Genomic DNA, 22,945 nt, shown 5'->3' with positions numbered 1-22,945 from the left:
CTATTATTTTTCTTTGATGACTAGGACAATCCCCCTAGTCAACCCCATGACTCACTGTTTTGTCTATTCCCTTAGATGACCCCACGGATTCCGTTGCACGGAGTCTCTGAAGTCCAAAATTTTTAAGCATAGGGCACAACGTTCTTCATGATTTGGCCTTGTCTCTTCTCATTATGCTTGCTCTTGCATCTGCCATCTGACACTTTGCTTAACTCCTGGCCAGCTACCGGTACAAGCCAAGCTCTCACTCCATACCGTCCTTCTTCTCTGCATGCCCTTCTCCACTGTGCCTGTCCTTTAACTCTTATTCATCATTTATTTCAGTCTCAATTGAAGAGTCATTATTTCTAGAAAGCCTTCTCTGCCCAGCTCTCTACATTGCACCGTTCCCTACAGCACCACCAGAGTGCCTCTAACACTTGATGGTTTCATTGCTTATATATTTTTGTTTCTGTGCATAAGCCTCCCGAGGGAGCCGCCGCTGTTCGATTTATTCTATAGCTAGTTCCTCGCCCTGAGTGTAAGCGTCACGAGAGCTGGGGCTGTCCTCTGTTGGCTCTATCCCCAGCCCCTACAGCAGTGCCTGGTTGTTCACAGGCCTATATAGCAGGTGATAATAATCTGAATAATGAAAGAAGAAACACTGTCTTGTGGCGTGATTTACTTCTGTTTTTACTTATGTCAACTTTTAACTAGATTGTGAGGACAGAGGTCAGTGTCTGAGTCATCTTGTGCCTCACTGGGCTTGGGCAGAATAGACGCTTGGTCAAGCATTTGCACACTGGTCGATGGATACACTAGAAAGAGCAGGAGCGCGAGAGGGAATTTTTTTGGCGCCTGCCTCGCCCTTTCAAGCCAAGCCCCTCTGCCCTCTGCCCCTTGCCAGCCGCCCGTCGCCCGCCGCCCGCCGCCGGCGATCCCTCTCCCGGGGAGCGGTAGTCAAGCGAGGCCAGCGGGCCGGGAGCGGGCGAGGGGCGGGACTTCCGGTCCCGCTCGCGACGCGGACCGCGCCAGGCGGAAGCCCGGCTCCGGGCCAGCATCCGAGAGCCCGGACTGGAGGTGAGTTCGCAGCCGGAACGTTGCAGGCACTTGTTTCCTCAGTGGATGCCTTTCGGCGCGCCGCCGCCCGGCGCCGCGGGACTGGGAGACCGGGTAGGGACGGGAGAGTCGGCATCTCCTGCGCGTGTGGAGGGAAAGCCGGGACGCCAGGCTTGAGAGAAGGGCCAGGACTGAGAACGGGGAACCAGGAAAGCCCTAAGGGCAGCCTTTAGGGACTGAGGAGGGAGGCACCGGGGACCCTGAGGCCAAAGAGGCCCTGAGACTGGAGGTTGCGGATGACACGGGGCAGAGTTGCAGCTCGGAGGAAAGTAGTCATTCGTGGGGGCGTGTCCCGGGTCCTGGCGGATTGACTGCGAGGATGGCAGGAGATGGCAAAGGTTGGCTTCCAGGGAGAGGTTACAGAGGAGGGAGTCAGTCCTTGTCTGAGGGTCGTAGGTGAGAAGGACGTCTTGACCTAACGAACCAGAAAGATGACCAGCCACCTATTGGATGCTGAACTCCTATTGCTTCATTTGCAATTCATGCAGTTTGTTTTTTGTTTTTAGAAATATATCCCGCTCCGCGCGTGTGGATTTCGGGAAAATATTGTATATTCCTAGGGACCGCTCGAATTCTTGCTTCACCCAGATTCTGCGTGTCTTTGTCAAACTGATAGTAGTTGAGAGTTCTCTTCACCCAAGGAAGACAACCAAAATTTTCCTTTTGGACTCTTCTCTACCCTGCAGAGTTTAGCTTGTCTTATTTCCTTTGTCATGGGATGAACTAAATGCGTTCAGAATTATGGTGATAATCTCATGGAAAGCCAGTGCTGTCAATGTTTGCAGTTTCAACTCATTGTTTTTCTGTCCAACTTTCTAACACATTTTTTCTAAAAGCTATTTTGTTGGGTTTAGTCTTTTAGTTTAACCAATAAAGGCAATTTTACATCAGGGTGCAGCAAATTACTAGCAGTTCTTAAGATTTTACTGTTCCTTTTTATTTCTGCTGTAAGGAAATATATATATATATATATATATATATTTGCCATTGTCAGTGTTTTTTAAAAATATTGATAACCCAAGATCTGTTGTTACACGCACATTAGCACATTTAGTTTTCCCCAGTGGCCAGTGTTTGGTATGTGGGCTCATTATTATTACCAATGGTAATTATTGATTTAGTTATTATTTACCTTGCATTTATGTTTTATTGGATGTGATTAATATGTGCTTCCTAATCTACATAATATAGTGTTTCACTCAGTGTAATTACAAAGATTCTCCTAGCTTTTAAGTAGGTAGTAAGTGAATTGGATTTTTGCCACAAAGTGAGCAAGGTAGCTAGGAAGAATCATAACACTGTCACTGATGGAGGGTGAGATCTGATGATTGCTTTGCTTGTTTCAGGTGTTTCACATTTCAAATGTTAGAAGTTTTTGTTTTAAAAATTACTGTATTAGTACAGGTAACTTTTAGATCTGATTTGGTGGTCTGACTTGAACTAATTCAGGAAAACTAGAACATTTTATATTTATTGGTACTGCGATGTCTTGCTAGCTTATAAATTCTTGATGGCCTTGAATATCTGTGCTTGAGTGAAATACACAGTTATAATGTCCTTATGTTTAGGAGGACTGCTGATATTTACAAGTGTAAAGCAAGGCCTAAACATAAACAGTGCCTTAACATGTAAATGAGCATATTGAATAAGTTTTCAAATTACAAAATGAAGAGATAACACTGATCTCTAAAGTAATTGAATTAACTGCCATGTTAATTTCTGTATATGTCTCAATTTAATCTTATTTGTTTAAGTAGACAATATTGTTTATCTGATAAGACTTGATTTTATTTTTCTTCCGCCTTTTCCCATGGTTTTTGAGAAATAAAGCACTTGAGAAAGCATGCAAGTCTTTAGACATTAGTTCATGGTTGGAGGAAGTGCTCGTTGTTGAAACACAAGAGCACTTGCCCTCTTGGGCAAGTTGGGCTAGCTATATATATGAATGGTATGTTGAGGTTGGATTGCCCTGTATTCCGGAAAATCTTTGGAATTGTATTCTTTCTTCTAATTGTTTAGTAAATTTAGCTTTCTCTCTAGATAAATTATTTTTGTTATTCCGTAGGATTTAGATGTATTTTACAGTTTAACCAATAATGGCAGTTTTTGATTAAGTACAGCGAACTGCTGGCTATTTTATAGATTCACTATTTCTTTTTATTTCTGAAATATGTACAGTGTCTGTATTGGAAGAACTATCAAAATAGTGATAACCAAAACACTATCTTCATATACACATACATTTGTCTTCCTTAATCTCTAGTTTGTAAAATATGAAATAATTTGCTAAGTTGAGCTCGTTGCTTCTATGCCCTTTGGTTATCAATTTTCTGATTATATAGTACGTTCTCAATTATCGGCATACTCTAGTTAGAAAGCCATTTCCTGCCACTTGATAGAATCAAGAATATTTGTTACAATGGGGAAGTACAGTTTTTGGATGAGGAGCTACCAAAGAGTGCTGATCTGTTAACTTAAGGCCCAGCTGCTGCACTGCCTCTGGTGAAAAGCATGGCCCTTAATGAGGTTGACTCACACGGGGTTGACTGCTTTTAGTAATACTTTCTGTCCTTTTCCTCTGGTGAGTTAGACCTTTTCTCCAATAGTGACCAAGATGACTTGGGCCTCAGAGTGACTCAAAAGGGGATGAATCACTGCAGTCCTGTTAGTAGGGCCCTGTCCATTCTGCTGAATCTGATCCCATAAATCTTGGCACATTTTCCAGCCTATAAGCATGTAGTTATGACTGTGAACCTCTTGTTTAGGTTATTGTTTTAAAAATACTTTTAATACTAAATCATAATTTGTTGGATTATATAAATAGACTCAGTTTTGCTTTGAGTGAGGCATCACATTACACTGTAGATGAACTTTTCTGTTAAAGCCATAGGCTATAACTCACAATGGCAAATATTGTAGAAAACACACTGATTGCCCTTAACCTTTGTTGTTATTATTAGTTTTGTTTTTAATTTTGAGAGCCTAAGGAATAGAAGAACTATTGGATAAATGATTTGCATGGGGGGGTGGGGGAAGTTGACCACTACCAGTGACATACTAGGGGTCTTGATGGTGGGAGCTGTCTGCTATAGTTGGAAAGAGTATTTTAGCACTGAGGTTTAGAATTGCCAGCTCCTGGTGATAATACAGCAGAAAGACTTTTAGTTGTTGTTATAGTTTTTGAATACCACACAGATGATGCACTCCTTTGTTACCTGGAGGGGACTGGGAGGGGAATCCCTCCCACCTCTTGTGTGAATGACCTGGTGGAGCCTCTTGAAGCAAAATAGTACCAGTTTGATTTTCACTGTGTTAGTGTATAATTATGGTTCTCCGGAGAAACAGACCAATATCACATATATATGTGTATTTTTAAAAGAGATTTATTTTAAGAAATTGGCTCATGCAATTGTGGGAGTTGGCAAGTACAAAATTTGTAGGTCAGACCAGCAGGCTGGAAATTTAGGCAGGAGTTGATTCTGTAGTTTTGAGGCAGAATTCTTTCTTCTTTGGGAAACCTCAGGTTTTGCTCTTAAGGCCTTCAGCTGATTAGATGAGTCCTACCAACATTACGGAAGGTAATCTCCTTTACTTAAGGTCAACTGATTGTAGACATTAACTACATCTACAAAATATGTTTATAGCAACACCTAAATTGGTGTTTGATTAAATACCTGGGTGCTATAACCTAACCATGTTGACACATAAGGCTAACCATGACAGCATTTAAAATACTTTTGCTGTATTAAACTAATATGTGGCGTGTAAAATGTTGCATAGTCAATAGGAGAATATTGATATGGTTTGGCTCTGTGTCCCCACCCAAATCTCATGTCGAATTGTAATTCTCAGTGTTAGAGGTGGAGTCTGGTGGTAGGTGATTGGATCATGGGGGTGGTTTCTAATGGTTTAGCACCATCCCTCTAGTGTTGTCTCATGATAGAGTTCTCACAAAATCTGGTTGTTTAAAAGTGTGTCCCACCTGCCCCTGTGCTCGTCGTTGCTCCTGCTCCAGCCATGTAGGACACACTGGTTTCCTCTTCGCCTTCTGCAATGATTGTAAGTTTCCTGAGGCTTCCCCAGCCATGCTTCCTGTACAGCCTGTGGAATTGTGAGCCAATTAAACCTCTTTTCTTTATAAATTACCCATTCAGGTAGTTCTTTATAGCTGTGTGAGAATGGACTAATAAAAGTATCAAAATTCATAGCCCAGTTACTTTTTAAGGGATTTAAAAACAGTGAAAATCTGGGTTTTCATTATGTCAAAGAATGGAAAATGGACAATTTAATGGCCCCTCCACTCTCTGACATTTAAAAGTTACTCTCGTTTTGTGGTTTTAATATGTTATATACATACACACACACACACACACACACACATATCTTTTTTTTTTTTTTTTTTGACACAGTGTCTCGCTGTGTTGCCTAGGCTGGAGTGCAGTGGCACGATCTCAGCTCACTGCAAGCTCCGCCTCCTGGGTTCAACCGATGCTCCTGCCTCAGCCTCCCAGAGTAGCTGAGATTACAGGCACCCGCCACCATGCCTGACTAATTTTTGTGTTTTTAGCAGGGACACGGTTTCACCATGTTGGCCTGGCTGGTCTTGAACTCTTGACCTCAAGTGATCCACCTGTCTCAGCCTCCCAAAGTGCTGGGATTACAGGCATGAGCCACTGCGCCGAGCTAATATGTTGTATATATATTTTTAATTTAAGGTGTTTAAAATTTTTTTTTAATTTTGTAACTATATTTTTAAAGTTTATGCTCTTGTTAATCTTTTTGCTTAAATATTTAGATCTGGGAATTAGTTTTGTGCTTATTTAGCCTGATTCCTTTCATTTATGTTCACCAAAAGGGTCCCAGAAAGGTGTAGTGATTTACCCAGTTACCATAGCTAGTAGAAGAACCAGAATTTGAGGCCAGATCTCCTTGTTTTCAATCCAGTGCCCTTTCAGCTACAAAAGTAGTTATAGTTAAGTGAAGCTAATCAAGGGCAGATTTTCTGTAAGGAGGGTGATTTTGAGTGTCTATTTAAGGGAGTATGAGTTGATTGTTACGAGAATGGAGGTGGTATTTGGGCTATTCAGTTACATTAGGGGAAGGATGAGCAGAGAGTAGATATATCATAAAATATCTAACTACATAACTACTTGGGGCACATAGTGACGTGTGATACCCATGGGGCTTGAAAGGATTTTGCAAGTTAGCACAAGCTAGCCATTGGGTGATTCACAGGGGATATTTGAAAAGACCTTAAGGATAGGGAACACATGGACCAAGAGAAGTTACTGAGAGGGCTTCCTTTCTGGAGGAAGTTAAAGATAGAAAAGCATGGTGCTTTTGGAACCCAAGTGCTTGGAAACCCTCCAGAAGAGAATTTTAAGGACTCTTTGGGGGATAGAACATTATAGGACATAAATGGATATTCTAGAAGCTTGCCAGGTTTCAGGCATGAATTTGAGCTGAATTATGGTAATAATAATAATTGTCATTTGTTGCTCACTTGCAGCCTCAGCACAGTTAGAAGAAACCTTAGGCAAGTTACTGAACTTTATGCTTTACCTGCAAAATATGCATAGTAATACCTACCGTACATAGTCATTATAGGAAATACAAGATAATGTACATAATGTGCTTAGCATAATGCCTGCCACATAGTACTCAAGAAATTGTAGCATTTATTTTACTGTATCATGCAGGCTGGCTGAGGGTGTTACTAGAAGACATCACTAGAATGAGATCCCTTTTTTTCTCCTACAGCTTTATGTTACTCCCACAGGTCTTTTTTATTTTTATTTTTTTTAACTTATTTTATTTTATTTTTTGTGACTCCAGAAATATGCTTATCCATCCCACGGGTCTTTGGCATGCTTTTGCCTTCAAGTTTATCATTTCTAAGCAGGTGCATGTCTCTGGCCATATGTAGAGTACTTCTCTACCTCTGTAATCAGCAGGCCTGTTGTTTTTGAATGAACAGTGCACCTTTTGGCTGTATTTCATTGCAGATTCCATCTCTTCAAACTGAAGTGATGCTCTTAACTACAGTGCTGTCTCCAATTAATTCAGATGGGGTTGGGAAGAGGAATGGAAAGCACAAGCATGTGAAGTAACTTTTCTATTTAAAGGGTTCTTCCCTTCAGGTTTTGAGTAAACAACTATTTGAATAGAAATAAACTATTTTGACAGATGCCAGCTCCAAAGATAATTGGTTACAAAAGACATTTTCTGGGATGATGCATCGTAAGATATGAAAGCACTTAGGAATGTGATGCGGTTTGGCTCTGTGTCTCCATTCAAATCTTGTCTCGAATTGTAATCCCCATGTATCAAGAGAGGGACCTGGTGGAAGGTGATTGAATCATGGGAGTGGTTTGCCCTATGGTGTTCTCGTGATAGTGAAGTTCTCATGAGAGCTGATGGTTTAAAAGTGGCAGTTTTCGGCCAGGTGCAGTGGCTCATGCCTGTAATTGCAGCACTTTGGGAGGCTGAGGTGGGTGGATCACTTGAGGTCAGGAGTTCAAGACCAGCCTGGCCAACATGGTGAAACTCTGTGTCTGCTAAAAATAATACAAATATTAGCCGGGTGTGGTGGCGGGCACCTGTAATCCCAGCTACTCAGGAGGCTGAGGCAGGAGAATTGCTTGAACTTGGGAGGCGGAGCCTGCAGTGAGCCAGGCTCGTGCCACTGCACTCCAGCCTGGGTGACAGAGTGAGACTCCATCTCAAAAAAAAAAAAAAAAAAAAAAAAAAGTGGCAGTTTTCCCTGAGCTCTCTCTCTTTTCTGCCACCATGTCACCATGTAAAACATGCCTTGGTTCCCCTTCACCTTCCACCATGATTGTAAGTTTCCTGGGGTCTCCCCTGCCATGCAGAACTGTGAGTCAATTAAATCTCTTGTTTACTCTTGTTTATAAATTACCCAGTCTCAGGTAGTATCTTTATAGTAGTGTGAAAACGGAATATACAGGATTGAATGACATATTTGTGCTCAAGATCCAGTAGTGAGATTACTAGGTAGTAGGCATAGAGTATCTGCCTTAACTTTGTAGTGTAATTCTTTCTGAACCAGACCTGGAAACCATTTCACTTGTGTTCAGAAGGTTGGTAGAATTTGCATTTGACTCAGAGTGACATGGTGTGTTTAGCTATCATTCTCAGGAGCCTTTGCAGTGCTTGAAGATTTATTAGGAAGGGTTCTTTCTGGAACCCTTTAAGCTTGACAAGAACCTCTTTATATCATTTTGTATGCTAGGTTTTAAAATTAAGTTGAGAAATTTATGTATTTCTACATTTATAAGCAGAAAGAGTTTAGCAAAGCTTGACAGAGGCTTTTGAGGGAAGAAGTAAGTTTGAATGCTTTTCCTGTAATTCCAACTGTTTTTTAAAGATGTAATTATATAAACATTGAATTTTCAATGATAATGATTTTCATAAATGATTTAATACAATTTGATCATGAGCTAGAACAGCTTCATATATCCAGGCCTCAGTGTTTCAAATTATAAGGCTTTCTGTTTTACAATTCTACAGTTGATAAGTTTTGGTAATCTACAGCAGCATTTGATTTTCAGTGAGACATGCTGGCAAATTATTGCCTCTAAAATATCAGAGTGAGTGGTGTGATCATTATATTTGTTCCATAGCCTTTGCTGCACACCTTCTTAAAATCTCCTCCTTTTCCCTGCTCTGTTACTTTCTCCTTGGATAATGATGCTTTCTCATCTCCTAAGTGTCCATGCATTAAAATCATCAATTTCTCTTTCTTTTGTCCCTTAACCTCTCTCCCAGAGGAAATCTGCTTCTCTCGTAACTGTTAGCTAGTCTGAATTGTCTGAGTTAATTCAGAATAAATTGTGGAATGACTGATAGACCTAATTCCAAATTACATCAGGATGCAGAGAAAAGGGAACACTTGTACACTGTTGGTGGGAATATAAATTAGTACAAATTCTTTGGAAGACAATATGGAGATTTCTCAGAGAACAAAAAGTAGAACTACCATTTGATTCAGCAATCCCACGACTGAGTATGTACCCAAAGGAAAATTAATCATTATATCAGAAAGATACCTGAACTCAATATGTTTATTGCAGCACTGTTGACAACAGCAAAGATACGGAATCAACCTAAGCATCCATCATGGATGACTAGATAAAGAAAATGTGGTGTACACACAACACACACACACGAATACTGTGCAGCTTAAAAAAGAATGCAGTCATGTCTTTTGCAGCAACATAGATGGAACTGGAGGGCATTATCTTAAGAGAAATATCTTAGAAAGTCAAATACTACATGTTCTCACTTATAAGTGCTAAATAACACGTACACATGGAAGCAGAATGTAGAGTAATAGTCACTAAAGACTGGAAAGGGTGGGAGAGGGTGAGGGATGAGAAATTGTAAATGGGTACAACATACATTCTTTGGGTGATGGTTACACAAGAGGCCAGATTTCACCATTACACAATATATCCATGTAACAAAACTGCACTTGGACCCCTTAAATTTATGCAAATAAATAAAAATAAATAAGTAAAAAGCAAAAAAGTATATGTGTTTTGAAGTGAAGCTTGTAAAACTAAAAAGTCCTGTTCACCCAAAGAATTAGCAAAGTGTTTTAATATATGTAGATTGCTTCCTTGTTTACGTTGTTGCTTCAGATTTCTTTCTTTCCTTTTTTTTTATTTTTTTTCGGACTCCTAGTATCTGAGAACATATTTCTTCCCTATAGGAGTTGAGAAGAGGAGGAAGAATAATGGGAGGAGACAGGACCTTTTTCAACTTGACAAATAGGTATAGCTACTTCTCATACGTTTTTTCTCCCTCCAGGTCCTCAGTAATCTCATTACATTTTTTTGTTTGTTTATTTAAATACTCTCTGATGAAATATTATATGCCTTAGTTGCAGTTTCCCATCTCCCAACTTGTTATAAGATAAATACTTCTAATTTATATATTAAGTTACATATTAATTTGTGAAACTTATTTTACCTTGTTTTTCAGAACAGTAGTAAGTTTTGTTGACATGATAAATTTTTTTCCACCAAAGAGGAAAAGTTACCAGTAAATGTGTCCTACTTGTTGAAAATGCCTCTAATGATACTGGCCTCTATTTATTGATCATATATGCCAGGCACTGCAGTGAGCATTTAATATATTACTCATTTCTTACAACAACTCTTATATAAGGTAGATGTTTATATTTCACTTTTGGAGAGATTAATTTGTCTAAGCTTGTGCTACCTGTAAATGGTGGAGCTTATTTTAAAGCCCTTCTGCTTTTGCTTATACACTGTTTTCTTCTACATTTCAAAAGCACCTTAAATGATTTGGTGCTGATACTTGAAGTACTTTTTAGAGAGAGTTAGCAGCATGTTGATTCTACCTTTTTTTGTATATCTTCATACTCCTAAAAGTGTTTTATTTTCCATTTGTTCCACTTTAAGTATTTGTTAAATGTAATTCTTTTTTTTTTCAAGGATGGTACCATAATTAATGTAGCATCTAGCATAGTTGAAAGTAGCAGATACTTTAAAAATATTTGCTGCATCAATTCAAAAGAATAACGAAAGGAGAGGTGGCAGTTAATGGTGGGGGGCTATTCACATAAAAATTCATTTCTGTTGGAATGTGAGGCTGGAACCTTTCTCATATTACGGCATGCTGCAGGGCAGGGCTAGAATCCAAGCTTTGATTAAAATCACCCAAACTCTTTTTTCTTTGCTTTACAACCACAAGTTATTGCCAGCTGAAAAGGATAATGGAGGGTAATGATGAATGCGTTTCCATCTGCCGCTACTGCCAAAAAAATTTTTTAGACAGTTTCATTCTTTTTAAACCTAGATAAAAAGGCTGTTTTGAAATGAAGAGTAAATTAGTGGCCACCAAATGAGTAGTTATTAGATTGTTGCCCTAGAAGCCTGTTCAGGTGATGCTGATGGTGGTTGCTGCCAGTTAACAGTTCGGTCTCAAATAGTCTCTCCCCAGGGATGGGGAATGTGGGGGGGCAGTGGTGGGGGATGGTGGGGGTGGTATAAGAATTCAAGCATTCTTGAGAGTCTTTCTTTTTCATTCCCAACTGTAGGTTTTAGACATGTGTGTTACTTTCCCAGAAACTGCCTAGATTTTCATAGGCTGTCAAGGTCAAATATATTGATTTAGCCATTTCATAATATATATGTATATGAAAACATGTTGTATACCATAAATATATACAATTTTTATCTGTCAATAAATTTTAGAAAAGAAAGTCAAATGCAAACTGAACTTTAATAATTTTATGCAGTAGATCCTTTTTTAACTCACTGGAACCTGAGAGAACTAAGCCATTTGGAATAACCTGTTTCTCTTTTTTTTTTTTTTTTTTTTGAGATGGAGTCTCACTCTGTCACCCAGGCTAGAGTGCAGTGGCACGATCTTGGCTCACTGCAACCTCTGCCTCCTGGGTTCAAGTGATTCTCGTGCCTCAGCCTCCTGAGTAGCTGGGATTGCAGGCGCCCACCACCACACCTGGCTAATTTTTTTGTATATTTGGTAGAGACGGGGTTTCACCATGTTGGCCAGGCTGGTCTCGAACTCCTGGCCTCAAGCAATCCGGCGGCCTCGGCCTCCCAAAGTGCTGGGATTATAGGCATGAGCCACCACTGTGCCCAGCTGAATAGCCTGTATCTCTAATACATTGTTATCCCAGCCTCCTCACCCCCTCAGCAGTTAAACTATGTGTGGGGCAGATTGAATTGCTGTGCTTACCAAATTGTTTGTTTGCTTTTGAGGCTGGGTCTTGCTCTGTCACCCAGACTGGAGTGCAGTGGTGAGATCATAGCCCACTACAGCCTTGACTTCCTGGGCTGAGGCAATCCTCCTGCCTTACCCTTCCAAGTTTCTGGGACTGTAGGTGTGTACCACCATGCATGGCTAATTTAAAAATTGTTTTGTAGAGACAGAGGTCTCGTTTCATTGCCTATGTTGGTCTTGAACTCCTGAGCTCAAGCTGTCCTCCCGTCTTGGCCTCCCAAAGTGTTGAGATTACAGGCTTGAGCCACCATGCCCAGCCTGGGTTTTTCTTCTTACTGTAGTTGATTATTCCTCATGGTTGCTCCTCAAGATGACTTCAGCAGCAGTGTAGTGTAGAAATATTCCATTAGTCCTTTAAGACTGTAACCTGATTATTAGTAATTAGAGCTCTGGGCTCAATTGCAGATTTGTAGTCTCCTTTACACTTTAATACTTTTTTTTTTTTTTTTTTTTGAGACAGGGTCTCACTCTGTCACCTGGGCTGGACTGCAGTGGCGTGATTATAGCTCACTGCAGCTTCAACCTCCTGGGCTCGAGTGATCCTCTTGCCTCAGCCTCCTGAGTAGCTGGGACTACAGGTGTGTGCCACCATGCTCAGCTAATTTTTTTGTTTTTTAACTTCTTACAGAGATGGGGTTCTACTATGTTGCCCAGGCTGGTCTCAAACTCCTGGGTTAAACGAGCCTCCTGCCTCAGCCTCCCAAAGTCCTGGTATTTATAGACATGAGCCACCACACCTGGCCTACACTTTAAGAATTTTTTAATGATTTGTGGTTGTTTGGTATTGGTCTTTACGTTATTATATATCTGCTGAATGCTGTGTGATGGGTATTAAAATTATCCACTCCTATCAGGGAGCTACTAACTAAAATGTAATTTCTTTAACCGTTGAATTTGGACAATCTGACTTCAGAGTTTTAGCTCTTAACTCCTTTACTATAAAGCTGATGCCTCCTGTTTTATAAATAATACAGCCCCTATTTAAGATTTCTACATATAACGTTCCCCCATGTTAGTTTCTATTAGAGTATGTGTATATATTGCAAGGTTTTCCATTTCTATTCTAATAAAACTTTCATCTTTAGTTTTAGTGGTTGTCAGTTGGTTTCTTACAAGACGTTTTCTGCCTTTAGCATTTTTATTTCAGGTAAAAGGATTATGTCACCTTGATGAGTTCTTGGCATATATGCTCTAAAGTTAGTCTTCTGTACCGGTAGAGACAAACAGTTAAAGCATGTACAGTACTTCTTTTGGATTATATTATAATTTGAGGAACAGATTTGCCATTTGAAGTTTGTCTTAGATACATAATTTTTATTCTGTAAATGTACAGATGGTGGAATTCTGGAAATATCCTGTGTTGAAGAGAAAAATTCCACTCAGAATTTAAAATTGGCCTTGGAGAATTATAAAAAGGGGTAGGGGCATGGATCATCCATATGTGGGTTATTGAATTAAAATTTTCACTTTTTTTGTTCTTAGAGTCAACTTTTATAACACTGTTACTGGGAATACTTGACTTACTAAGCTTTTACTGAACACTTTAATTTTGGGAGTACAATTTCTAAACTCATGAAATAATCTTCATGCAACAAGATGTTATTTTATCAAATTTTGGTATTACATGCTCATTTTTAACTTTGACAAATTTTAATTAACAGGTAAGTTATACATCTTTAAATTTATATAATTAATAATCATTTTTTATTTCTAGAACTGAGGTCAGGGGTAGTTAGCTATCTAAAAAGCAACAACTGGGTTTTATTTTATATGCATTGTTAATCGTGGCATTTTGCTGTGGAAGGGGCATTTGCATTAGATTTAACTTAATCTTGTGAAAATCTAAACATATTTAAGCAAAGTTTAGGGATAATAAACTTGAGATACTACATATAATTTGATTTAGAAGCTTTTTAATCCTGAATAAGGAAGGAATACACAGAAAGTCAAGGAAAAGTTCTGTGTAATAGTTGTGATACTCAAGCTGAAAATAGTCTGACCCAGCAGCCTAAAAGAATGACCTCCTCACTGGTTGAGCATACTTCAGTGTCATGAAATGAAGAGGATCGGAAAAGGTGTCTGTGCATCTTTGTTTCAGGACTGTACTAGGTATAGTGTACTTGCATGTTAACTCAAATACTAGGCTAAAAAGTTTGTATTATTATTCCTCTTTTAAAGATGAGGAAACTGAAATTTTAAAAGCAGGTGACTTGTCTGTGGTTAGAAGAAATATATGCAGAATTGTGATTTATGCCCAGAATATCTGACTCCAAGACCTAAATTCTTTCTGCCATATCATATGCTTTCTACTTATCTTTTGTTTGTTTGTTTTTTATTCCATTTTCCCCCCTTTGAACTGTGTTGGAAGTTTTCTGTTCTATTTCTTTTTTTCTCTATGGTTACCGTAGAAATGTTAATATGCATACTTAACAAAGTCTAAATGTAAATGCAATCTTTATCCTTCTCCTGAACCTTCTTCTGATAAGAACTATTTTTATCAGACATTATAGTTTTGGGACTTGATCTTTCAGCCCCAGAAATAACAGTGTTTATATTTACCCATATGCATTTAACCTTTTTTCCCTTGACCATTCCTTCATGTGTATCGATTGTAAGCTGAAATGTTTTTTAATTTACTCCCTCAGGAGCTTTATGTGAGATGGTCTTTGCTCAGGCTCTCCATTTCGTACAGGCCCTCAAGTTTTGCTGCCTATTACCCTATTTTCTATAGCTCCCCTCCCCATCAGGTTCATTCCACCAGGAATATGTAGATTCCCCAGGGGCACATTCGCTTTAGCACTAACTCACCTCTCTAGACTTGTACTTTTTAAAAAATTATTTCTGCCCTTGGAGCATTTCTCTTACTTTATTGTTGGCTCTTCTATACATTAAAAAAAATTTTTAAGCACTTAAATACAACAATTTTTGGTGTTCTCCAGCCATGGGGCTGCATTGCCAGAAATAAAAGTCCACATTGTCATTGTGCTTCATGGGAGTATTTTGTATTGAACATGTGGTCTGGGGGATGGGTAGAGGATGTTTTTAAATTTATTTTAAAATAAGTTCCTAGAAACTGATGAAACTCTTTCATTTAGAGTTATAAGAAATAAACTATTTGTTTGATGAAGAAGCAACAGAGGACTTCCAAAAAGCACTTTTGAAAACTCCCCTTACTGAAGGTTTATATTAACTGCCCTCTAGAGGAAGAAAAAAATCTGAGAAAGATCTTTTAATAGGACATTAAGTATTGTTTTCCCTTGCACCTTTTTCTAAGATAAACAAGAACCAAGGATTACTTGCTCTGTGCATGGGATGCCATGTTGTAAAGTTTAGGTAGCAGATGCTCTAAGAAAATTTATAACATTAAGGCTGAAATTACCATGAAAATGCCAAAACATCTTTGTATTGGAATTTTACAAAATTTGTTCTTAGGACTTAACTTCTTAAAACGTATCAGTTTTCAAAGAGATGGTAACTTTACTTCATCAGTTCTCTTTGAATGTTTTTTTTTTTTTTTTTCATGAGATAGAGTCCTACTCTGTTGCCCAGGCTGGAGTGCAGTGGCACGATCTCGGCTCACTGCAACCTCTGCCTTCCCAGGTTCTAGCGATTCTTCTGCCTCTTGAGTAGCTGGGATTACAGGCGTGCACCACCATGCCTGGCTAATTTTTTGTATTTTTAGTAGAGATGGGGGGGTCTCACCATGTTGGCCAGCCTGGTCTTGAACTCCTGACCTCAGGTGAGCCACCCACCTCAGCCTTCCAAAGTGCTAGGATTACAGGCATTAGCTCCTGTGCCCAGCCAAGAAATAGAAATAACTTTAGAGCAGTATTTTCTATATTCTATATTTTTTCATATATTCTTATATGATTACCTGCATAGGATACATGTGTTGTGTTTTGCTTTGCTTACCTGATAAAACACTGTTAAAAATAATATTTTAATTGAAAAGATGCTTAGCCCACATTTTTTAATGGGTTAAGGTTAATGTTTTGTGGTTTTTTTTTAGCAGATGGTATTGATTTAGTGTTTTTGGCAATAATTTTGTTAGCACTGATAGAAAAGATGAGGATTTGAAAGGAAACAATTGCTTGCTTTGTAAGTTGTGATGTTCAGTAATGACTAAGTACATTCATTTGCACAGCCAGTACAAACTCCAGATGATTTTTTCCCTGCCTGTTCCTTAAGTGGGTCATGTGATTTGGTGTTTATCACTGACTTGAATATCTTCAAGTTTTACAAACCACATAACTTGACTATGAAATCAAGCAGTTCTTTCAAAGGACTCTTTGAAAGTAGATTTTATTTTTTTGGGGGGGTCATTTCAATGAAAAGAAGATTATGCAATTTGTGTATGGGTTTTGGAACTTTTCTCCCTTCCTTTCCTTCTTTTTATTTCATCTTTCTTTCCTGCCTTCTTTCTTCCTTCCGTCCTTCCTTCCACCTTCCTTTTTTTTTGAGACAGCGTCTCGCTCTGTCACCCAGGCTGGAGTGCCGTGGCCCGATCTCGGCTCCCTGCAATCTCCACCTCCCAGGTTCAAGCGATTCTCCTTCCTCAGCCTCCTGATTAGCTGGGACTATAGGCGTGTATCACCATGCCCGGCTACTTTTTTGTATTTTTAGTAGAGACAAGGTTTAGTTATGTTGGTCAGGCTGGTCTCGAACTCCTGACCTCAAGTGATCCACCTGCCTCGGTCTCCCAAAGTGCTGGGATTACAGGCGTGAGCCACTGTGCCTGGCTCCTTCCACCCTCTTTAAAACAAGTTTCAATGCAGAGATTTCTGTGGTACTTTTTGGTTGGTCTTCCCAACACAGTCTCTGCCATTAGCAGTTAGCTTTTAGCGAGGCTGATAGGCCATTCATTTATTTTATAAAATCAATTTTTGTGTATGGTATTTGGTGGCCGTCTTTCAGAGATGACAGTGACTCAAGTGTCTGTGAGATTGTGACTGCTGCATTTTATTTAGATCTGGTCTTTTTTGTTTTAGGGATAATGGGAAAGGAGCCTAATCCTTAAAGAATGGTATCTAAATTTGTGAAGAACCTGCCTAAATTGTTATGGTGGCACATGTGACTGATGGATCTTTTGGATTTGAATGCCTGTAATGTTTTAAATATATGTTTACTATTAAAATTGTTCCTGGGTTCCTTCTTTCTTCTGTAGGATATGTATATGGATTAATTGTACAGAACCATTAATATGCTGACCTTTGTGCAAATGTGAAATACTTCTTTAATGGTTCTTTTAAAAACTGGGTTCTGTCAACGTTGAGAATTTCAGCACCATTATCTGTTAAGTTACTACTCCATTTTAAGTATTGCATAGTTTGACATATGTATGCACAAATACACATGTGGAATCATAAATTAAACAATGATATGTAAAAAATGGGGAGATTATTTCAGAGGTAGTAGGTTTATTTTTGAATAATAAGTGTATCTTAAATTCAGTAAATTAAATATATAATAAATGCCCATGATATATAAGGAACTATGTTTGATGCTAGGTAGATTTATAAATAGCTGTAAGTTCTTATTTCTTATAGAATAAGGAATTGTCCATAAAGACCGTACAGCTTAGAACTGCTGAATTTAATAAGCTGTATACTAGTTTTTTGTCATTACTTTTAATGACAAAAACTGCAAGTACTTTTGTAACCCAATAGTAGTTCACATGAGAGACATTATCACAAGACAAAGAGATTAGAGAAAACTTTATACATAATGACTTGGGACTGGAACTTGAAGATAGGATTTGTAGAGGCATAGAGGTGTGGGGGACAAAGTACCCAGTAGAGGAAGCCTGAGACAGGATGGGAAGTTGCAGCATGTGTTTGAGGGACCAGTTTGGTTATAATATATGGGATACATTTTAGAGAGTAGGAAAAGATAAGATTGGGGCTAGGACATATAGGACCTTGAGTACCATCTTGAGAAAACTCTGAAGTTTGTGAAACAGTGAGGTGATTGATCATCTATTCATTTGGTAAACAATTGAGTATCAGTTGTGTGCCAGGTACCAATTAAGCAGAAAAGTAGAGTGGGTAAGAATTACATAGCAGCTGGGCACGGTGGGTCATGCCTGTAATCCTAGCACTTTGGGAGGTCAAGGTGAATGGATTACTTGAGGTCAGGAGTTAAAAACCAGCCTGGCCAACATGATGAAACCCCGTCTCTACTAAAAATTCAAAAAAAATGTGGTGGGCGCCTGTAATCCCAGCTACTTGGGAGGCTGAGGCAGGAGAATCACTTGAATACGGGAGGCGGAGGTTGCAGTGAGCCGAGATTGCACCACTGCACTCCAGCCCTGGGACAACTAAACTTCCAAGTTTAAGTCCTGATTTACTACTTGTTGGCTTAATGACCTTTTGTAAGTTTCTTAACCCTTTCAGATAGGTCTGTCTGTGATGATAAATTTGTTAAATCATCAAGTCATTGATTTTTATAAAAATTTCTAATGTTAAGGTCTAAGAAATTTTTATAAGAACTTTCATTTTTGGTTACTGGTCCTAAGAGAGAACTATTTTATCATGAATATCAAAAATTTTAGTATTTCACATAGAAGTTTTTTAGTTGAGACCTTTTAAAATGCAGGATTACTTTAGCTAATTTGACTTCTTTTGGATATTGTTGAATTTAATTTTAAGTCAAATTTAAAATTAAAATGAAGGCCCGGCATGGTGGCTCACACCTATAATCCTAGCACTTTGGGAGGCCAAGGTGGGCGGATCACCTGAGGTCAGGAGTTCAAGACCAGCCTGGCCAACATGGCGAAGCCCTGTCTCTACTAAAAATACAAAAAATCAGCCAGGTGTGGTGGCTCATGCCTGTAGTCCCAGCTACTTGGGAGGCTGAGACATGAGACTCACTTGAACCTGGGAGGTGGAAGTTGCAGTGAGCCGAGGTCACGCCACTGCACTCCAGCTTTTGTGACAGAGTGAAACTCCATCTCAAAGAAATAAAAAATGAAAATAAATGTAAGTTAAATTAGATTACACATGTTAAATTTAAATTTAAATAAGTTGAAAATTAAAACCCAAACACACCTTAAATAAATCACAACCCAAATAATCTTGTACCCATCTCTTCAGCTGGAGGAGGGAATTGAGGCAATGGGGGTTCTGTGTTTGACTTCTGCGAACACAAGGTAGATGTTTATTTGTTATTGCTGCTGATGTTTAAATCAGAAAAGGTTAGAAATGCATACTGAGTAGGCAGAATTATAGCTTCCACACTCTGTTTTAGACAGATTGGGATAGATATCTGATTGTCTTTGAGAATAGACTTTTAACAAAGTGATAAGAGTTGAGATAAGTCACAAATATAACCTCACAGGAGTTCTTATTAGTGTAGCAAAAGTGTGGGTATTATTAAGTAGGTTCTTCCGTACACCCTACTTTTTGTTCAAGGACATTTCTGTGGGTTCTGATCAATGGTATTTAGTGGTATTTAATATTTGTATGCCCCACAACCGCCCTCTAGTACCCTACATATTTATTACTATAAACTAACCTTTGATCTCTGATACTGTTGAATAGTTTAGTTATATATTCAAACTGTGTGGCAAGACTTGCAGTGGAGAGTATAGGAAATGGGGTTTGGCCTGAGGAGAAGGGCGTAGGAAAGGCTTGGTGCTGTGCCTTGTTCTTTAGATTTTACATCCCTTTAATTGCTTTCCTCCTATGACCATTGCTTTGCCATGACTGTCTAAAACTGTGGTATGATGTATGAGTTATGAGGTGTTCATTTCAGATGTTATGCACAGAGCTCTAATTAACTTGACAGAAGCCAGATTGATTTTTATGCAGAGACTTTTAGTATAGTAGATTTGGAGCTAGAAGACCTAGGCTTGAACCTTGGCTGTTTCTCTTATTATTTGTGTCACAAAATGTAGGTTTTCTTAATCTGTTTTCTTATTAGTAAAGAGGGAATAGTCATTACTGTTGTAGGTTGTTGTGAGGTTGTTGCAATAAGGCTTAAATGAGATGCCAAGAAAGCATTTTATAAAATTCTAAAGAGCTATTTAAATGTCCAGTGTCCTTGGTACTTGGTGAGTCTTTGGAGGCACACAGTGTGTCTTAAGTATCATTTGGAGCAACTACAACAGTAAGGCACAGATTTTTAAGTTGTAAGCTCTGAGAGTACAGACTTTGTCTGTTTTGTACCACTGTATCTGCAGCATCTTATAGAATGGTGTTTATTTATTTCTAAGTTTCAAAACTTTAAAACATTTTTCTTCTGCTTACCCCCTTTCCTTAGAAGTTTGATGATTCTTTCTTCGTCTTCAAAAGAAAAAAAAAAAGATACAAACAGAGCATAGCATCCTGTCCTGTAGTTGGATAGATAAGCTAACTCTTTGTGGGCTGGTCCTTAAAAGTAAGGAGGGTGGGTGGTTACAGTGGGATTCTCTTTTAGTTCTATTTCTGCCACAAATAAAGAGAAACAAGATAATAGATGGGAACCTGAAAAGAAAAATGTTTCAGTAGAACTTAGACAGGCAGGAGTTTAGGAATAGCAGTTGAATGGAGAAGCCAGAATAGGAGTTTGGGTTGGGTCCGGGGAAAGATGATCTAGACCATAAAGGCGTACACGAGGTCTTACTATTAAGACATTCTGTCACAGCCAGGTAGGGCACACTAAGCTTATACATGAAAATTCAGACTGCTTTAAAAAATGGTACCTTGTTTATATTTTTATGTATGTAAATCAGCATTCCTGTGGTGATAGATGATAGATAAGATTATATTTTCAGATAGTATCCCTATAATTCTTTCTAGTAGGTTAAATATACCCTTCAAATTAGTTTTCCTGAGAGTGAATTATTTGACTCATCCAGGCTCTGTTACACATGAGCTGTGTGATATTGGGCAAGTTACCCAACTTACTTGACTCTGTTTTTTTCCCATGCTTAAAGTAGAATAATACTTACCTTGCAGAGTTGTTGTTAGGATGCAAAATAATGCATGTGAAGTACCTAGTGCAGTATTAAGTATACAGCAGGGATTCAGTTAATGGTGGGTATTATTATTTTTTGATGTAGGCTTAATGTATAATTATTTGTATATCATTTGACAGTAAGTACTATTGATATAGTATGAACATTCCAAATGTTGTTGGTCTTGTGGGTTTCAGCGTTTGTTTTTAGACTAAATATATATTATGTTTTCCTTTCATAGATTTCTGAGAGAGCAGACACCATCTTATTTCTGTTGAATTGTATTTAGTAACTCAAAAGGCATATACCAAGCTGTCAGAAGCAGCTTCATTTAAAAGGTAATTTCAAATTTTGAAAGAGTCATTTACTCTTTAATTTTACTTGGATTTTATTTGTATACTTGACAGATAATTAATGGTTCTCTTACACTAAATTTGATTCATTCAGACTATAGAACATCCCTATTATATCATATTCACTCCGTATTGGAGTTTTTTTCTTTTTTAAAAACATCTTTGGTAATACAGTTGATTTCCCAATCTCAGTGAGCACTACTATGCTATATGACATGAACAATGTAAATAATTTGTTTCCTTGCAAATATTTAAAAATTTTTCCCAAATGATTTTAAATGTATTTTGTTTAAATGCAAAATACCAGGTGCATTTGGAATCATCCCAGTGGGGAGCTTGTTACTGGAGTAGGAAAGAGATAAGCTGGAAAGAAATTGTGTGCTATGACAAATTTTTATACTACTTTTAGGCAACCTTAACATCTATTTAAAAATTGAGTGGCTGGATGCGGTGGCTCACGCCTGTAATCCCAGCACTTTGGGAGGCCGAGGCAGGCGGATTACCTAGTATCAGGAGTTCAAGACCAGCCTGGCCAACATGGTGAAACTCTGTCTCTACTAAAAATACAAAAATTAGCCAGGTGTGGTGGCACACGCCTGTAATCCCAGCTACTTGGGAGGCTGAGGCAAGAGAATTGCTTGAGCCCAGAAGGCGGAGGAGGTAGCAGTGAGCCGAGATCGTGTCACTGCACTCCAGCCTGGCAGACAGAGTGAGACTCTTGTCTCAAAAAAAAAAAAAAAAAAAAAAAAAAAAAAAAAAAAATTGAGCTTAATTCAGCAGACTTCCTAGATCTCTATTTTGTATTTAAGATAGTAGTAGCAAATAGAGCTTTTAGTGGACTATGAATAATTTTGACTTTTGAGATAGGAGGAATAAGTTGTTTTATTTTCTGAGGGCACACTTGGTACTAGAATCTTTAAGTGACCATGAAATGAAGGTAAACATAATTGGGGGGAAAAAACAGCCTTAAATTATTTTACTCTCATGATGTTTGTAAGTAAGCGTGCTAGGTTTTAGAGATACACAGAGAAACTACTGTGACTGTGAAGGTTTCTTCCTGTAGCTTTATGCTAGTCCAAAGATAACATTACTTCATGAATTCTCAGCAAATGTACAGAAGTGGTAATATGTGACCAAACTTTAATATCTGCTTGGAACTAGTGCTTTCTTGTCATTTGGAAGAAAAAAATTATCATTTTAAACCATTTAACATCTGGGAGTGACTATAATTATGACAGACAAACTTTATTTTCACTGGAAGATAGAATAGGATAGTGAAAAGAGCACTGCAATGAAAATCAGGAACCCAGGGTCTCTACTTGCCCTTTTTTTCAGTAACTGGCTGTGGGACCTTAAACAACTCATTTAATCTCTGAGTTTTAGTTGCTTACTATGTAAAATGAGAGAGTTAGAATTAAATATCAAGGTCCTTTCCACCTAAGGGAAGGAAATTTTGTAATAAAACAAATAGTATTAAGGAGGACACCCAAGACTGGTTAGAATCATCCAGTTGAGCAAGAAATTAAAAAGAATATATATATATACACACACACACACACACACACACACACACACCTATTGTTATTTAGCGTGATTTAGTGTGGAGACAGTATTGGATCCAGAGACAGAAGAGGAGTTGAATCCTGGCTTAATCATTGCTGGCTATGTGGCCTTAGGTAAATAACTCTGATTTTCAATTTTCTTATCTTTAATAGGGATTATAATACCTACCTATGACAGAGACTGCCAAATATACTCCAGT

General features: G+C 38.4%; 1 protein-coding gene across 10 annotated transcripts in view; it reads left to right on the top strand.

Moving 5' to 3' along the window:
• The first annotated feature begins 775 nt into the window (after positions 1-775).
• The window catches only part of DISP1 (dispatched RND transporter family member 1), a 190,993-nt gene continuing 168,823 nt past the window's right edge, over positions 776-22,945 (top strand). For 2 of the 10 annotated variants that reach the window (XM_055107776.2, XM_055107772.2), the window contains exons 1-2: positions 1,162-1,436; positions 9,833-9,894. Coding sequence is in view for 3 of the 10 variants with exons in the window: in XM_014343292.4 (XP_014198778.2) it covers positions 789-1,152 (364 nt within the window). In the remaining 7 variants the exon portion in view is untranslated. The other 8 variants (XR_008955256.2, XM_055107773.2, XM_055107769.2 and 5 more) reach the window with 8 other exon arrangements.

This window comes from Pan paniscus, chromosome 1, assembly GCF_029289425.2.
Source record: "Pan paniscus chromosome 1, NHGRI_mPanPan1-v2.0_pri, whole genome shotgun sequence".
In the NCBI taxonomy this organism is placed as follows: Eukaryota; Metazoa; Chordata; class Mammalia; order Primates; family Hominidae; genus Pan; species Pan paniscus.
The sequence above is the reverse complement of the archived record's forward strand: the minus strand, read 5'-3'. Positions and strand labels throughout refer to the sequence as shown.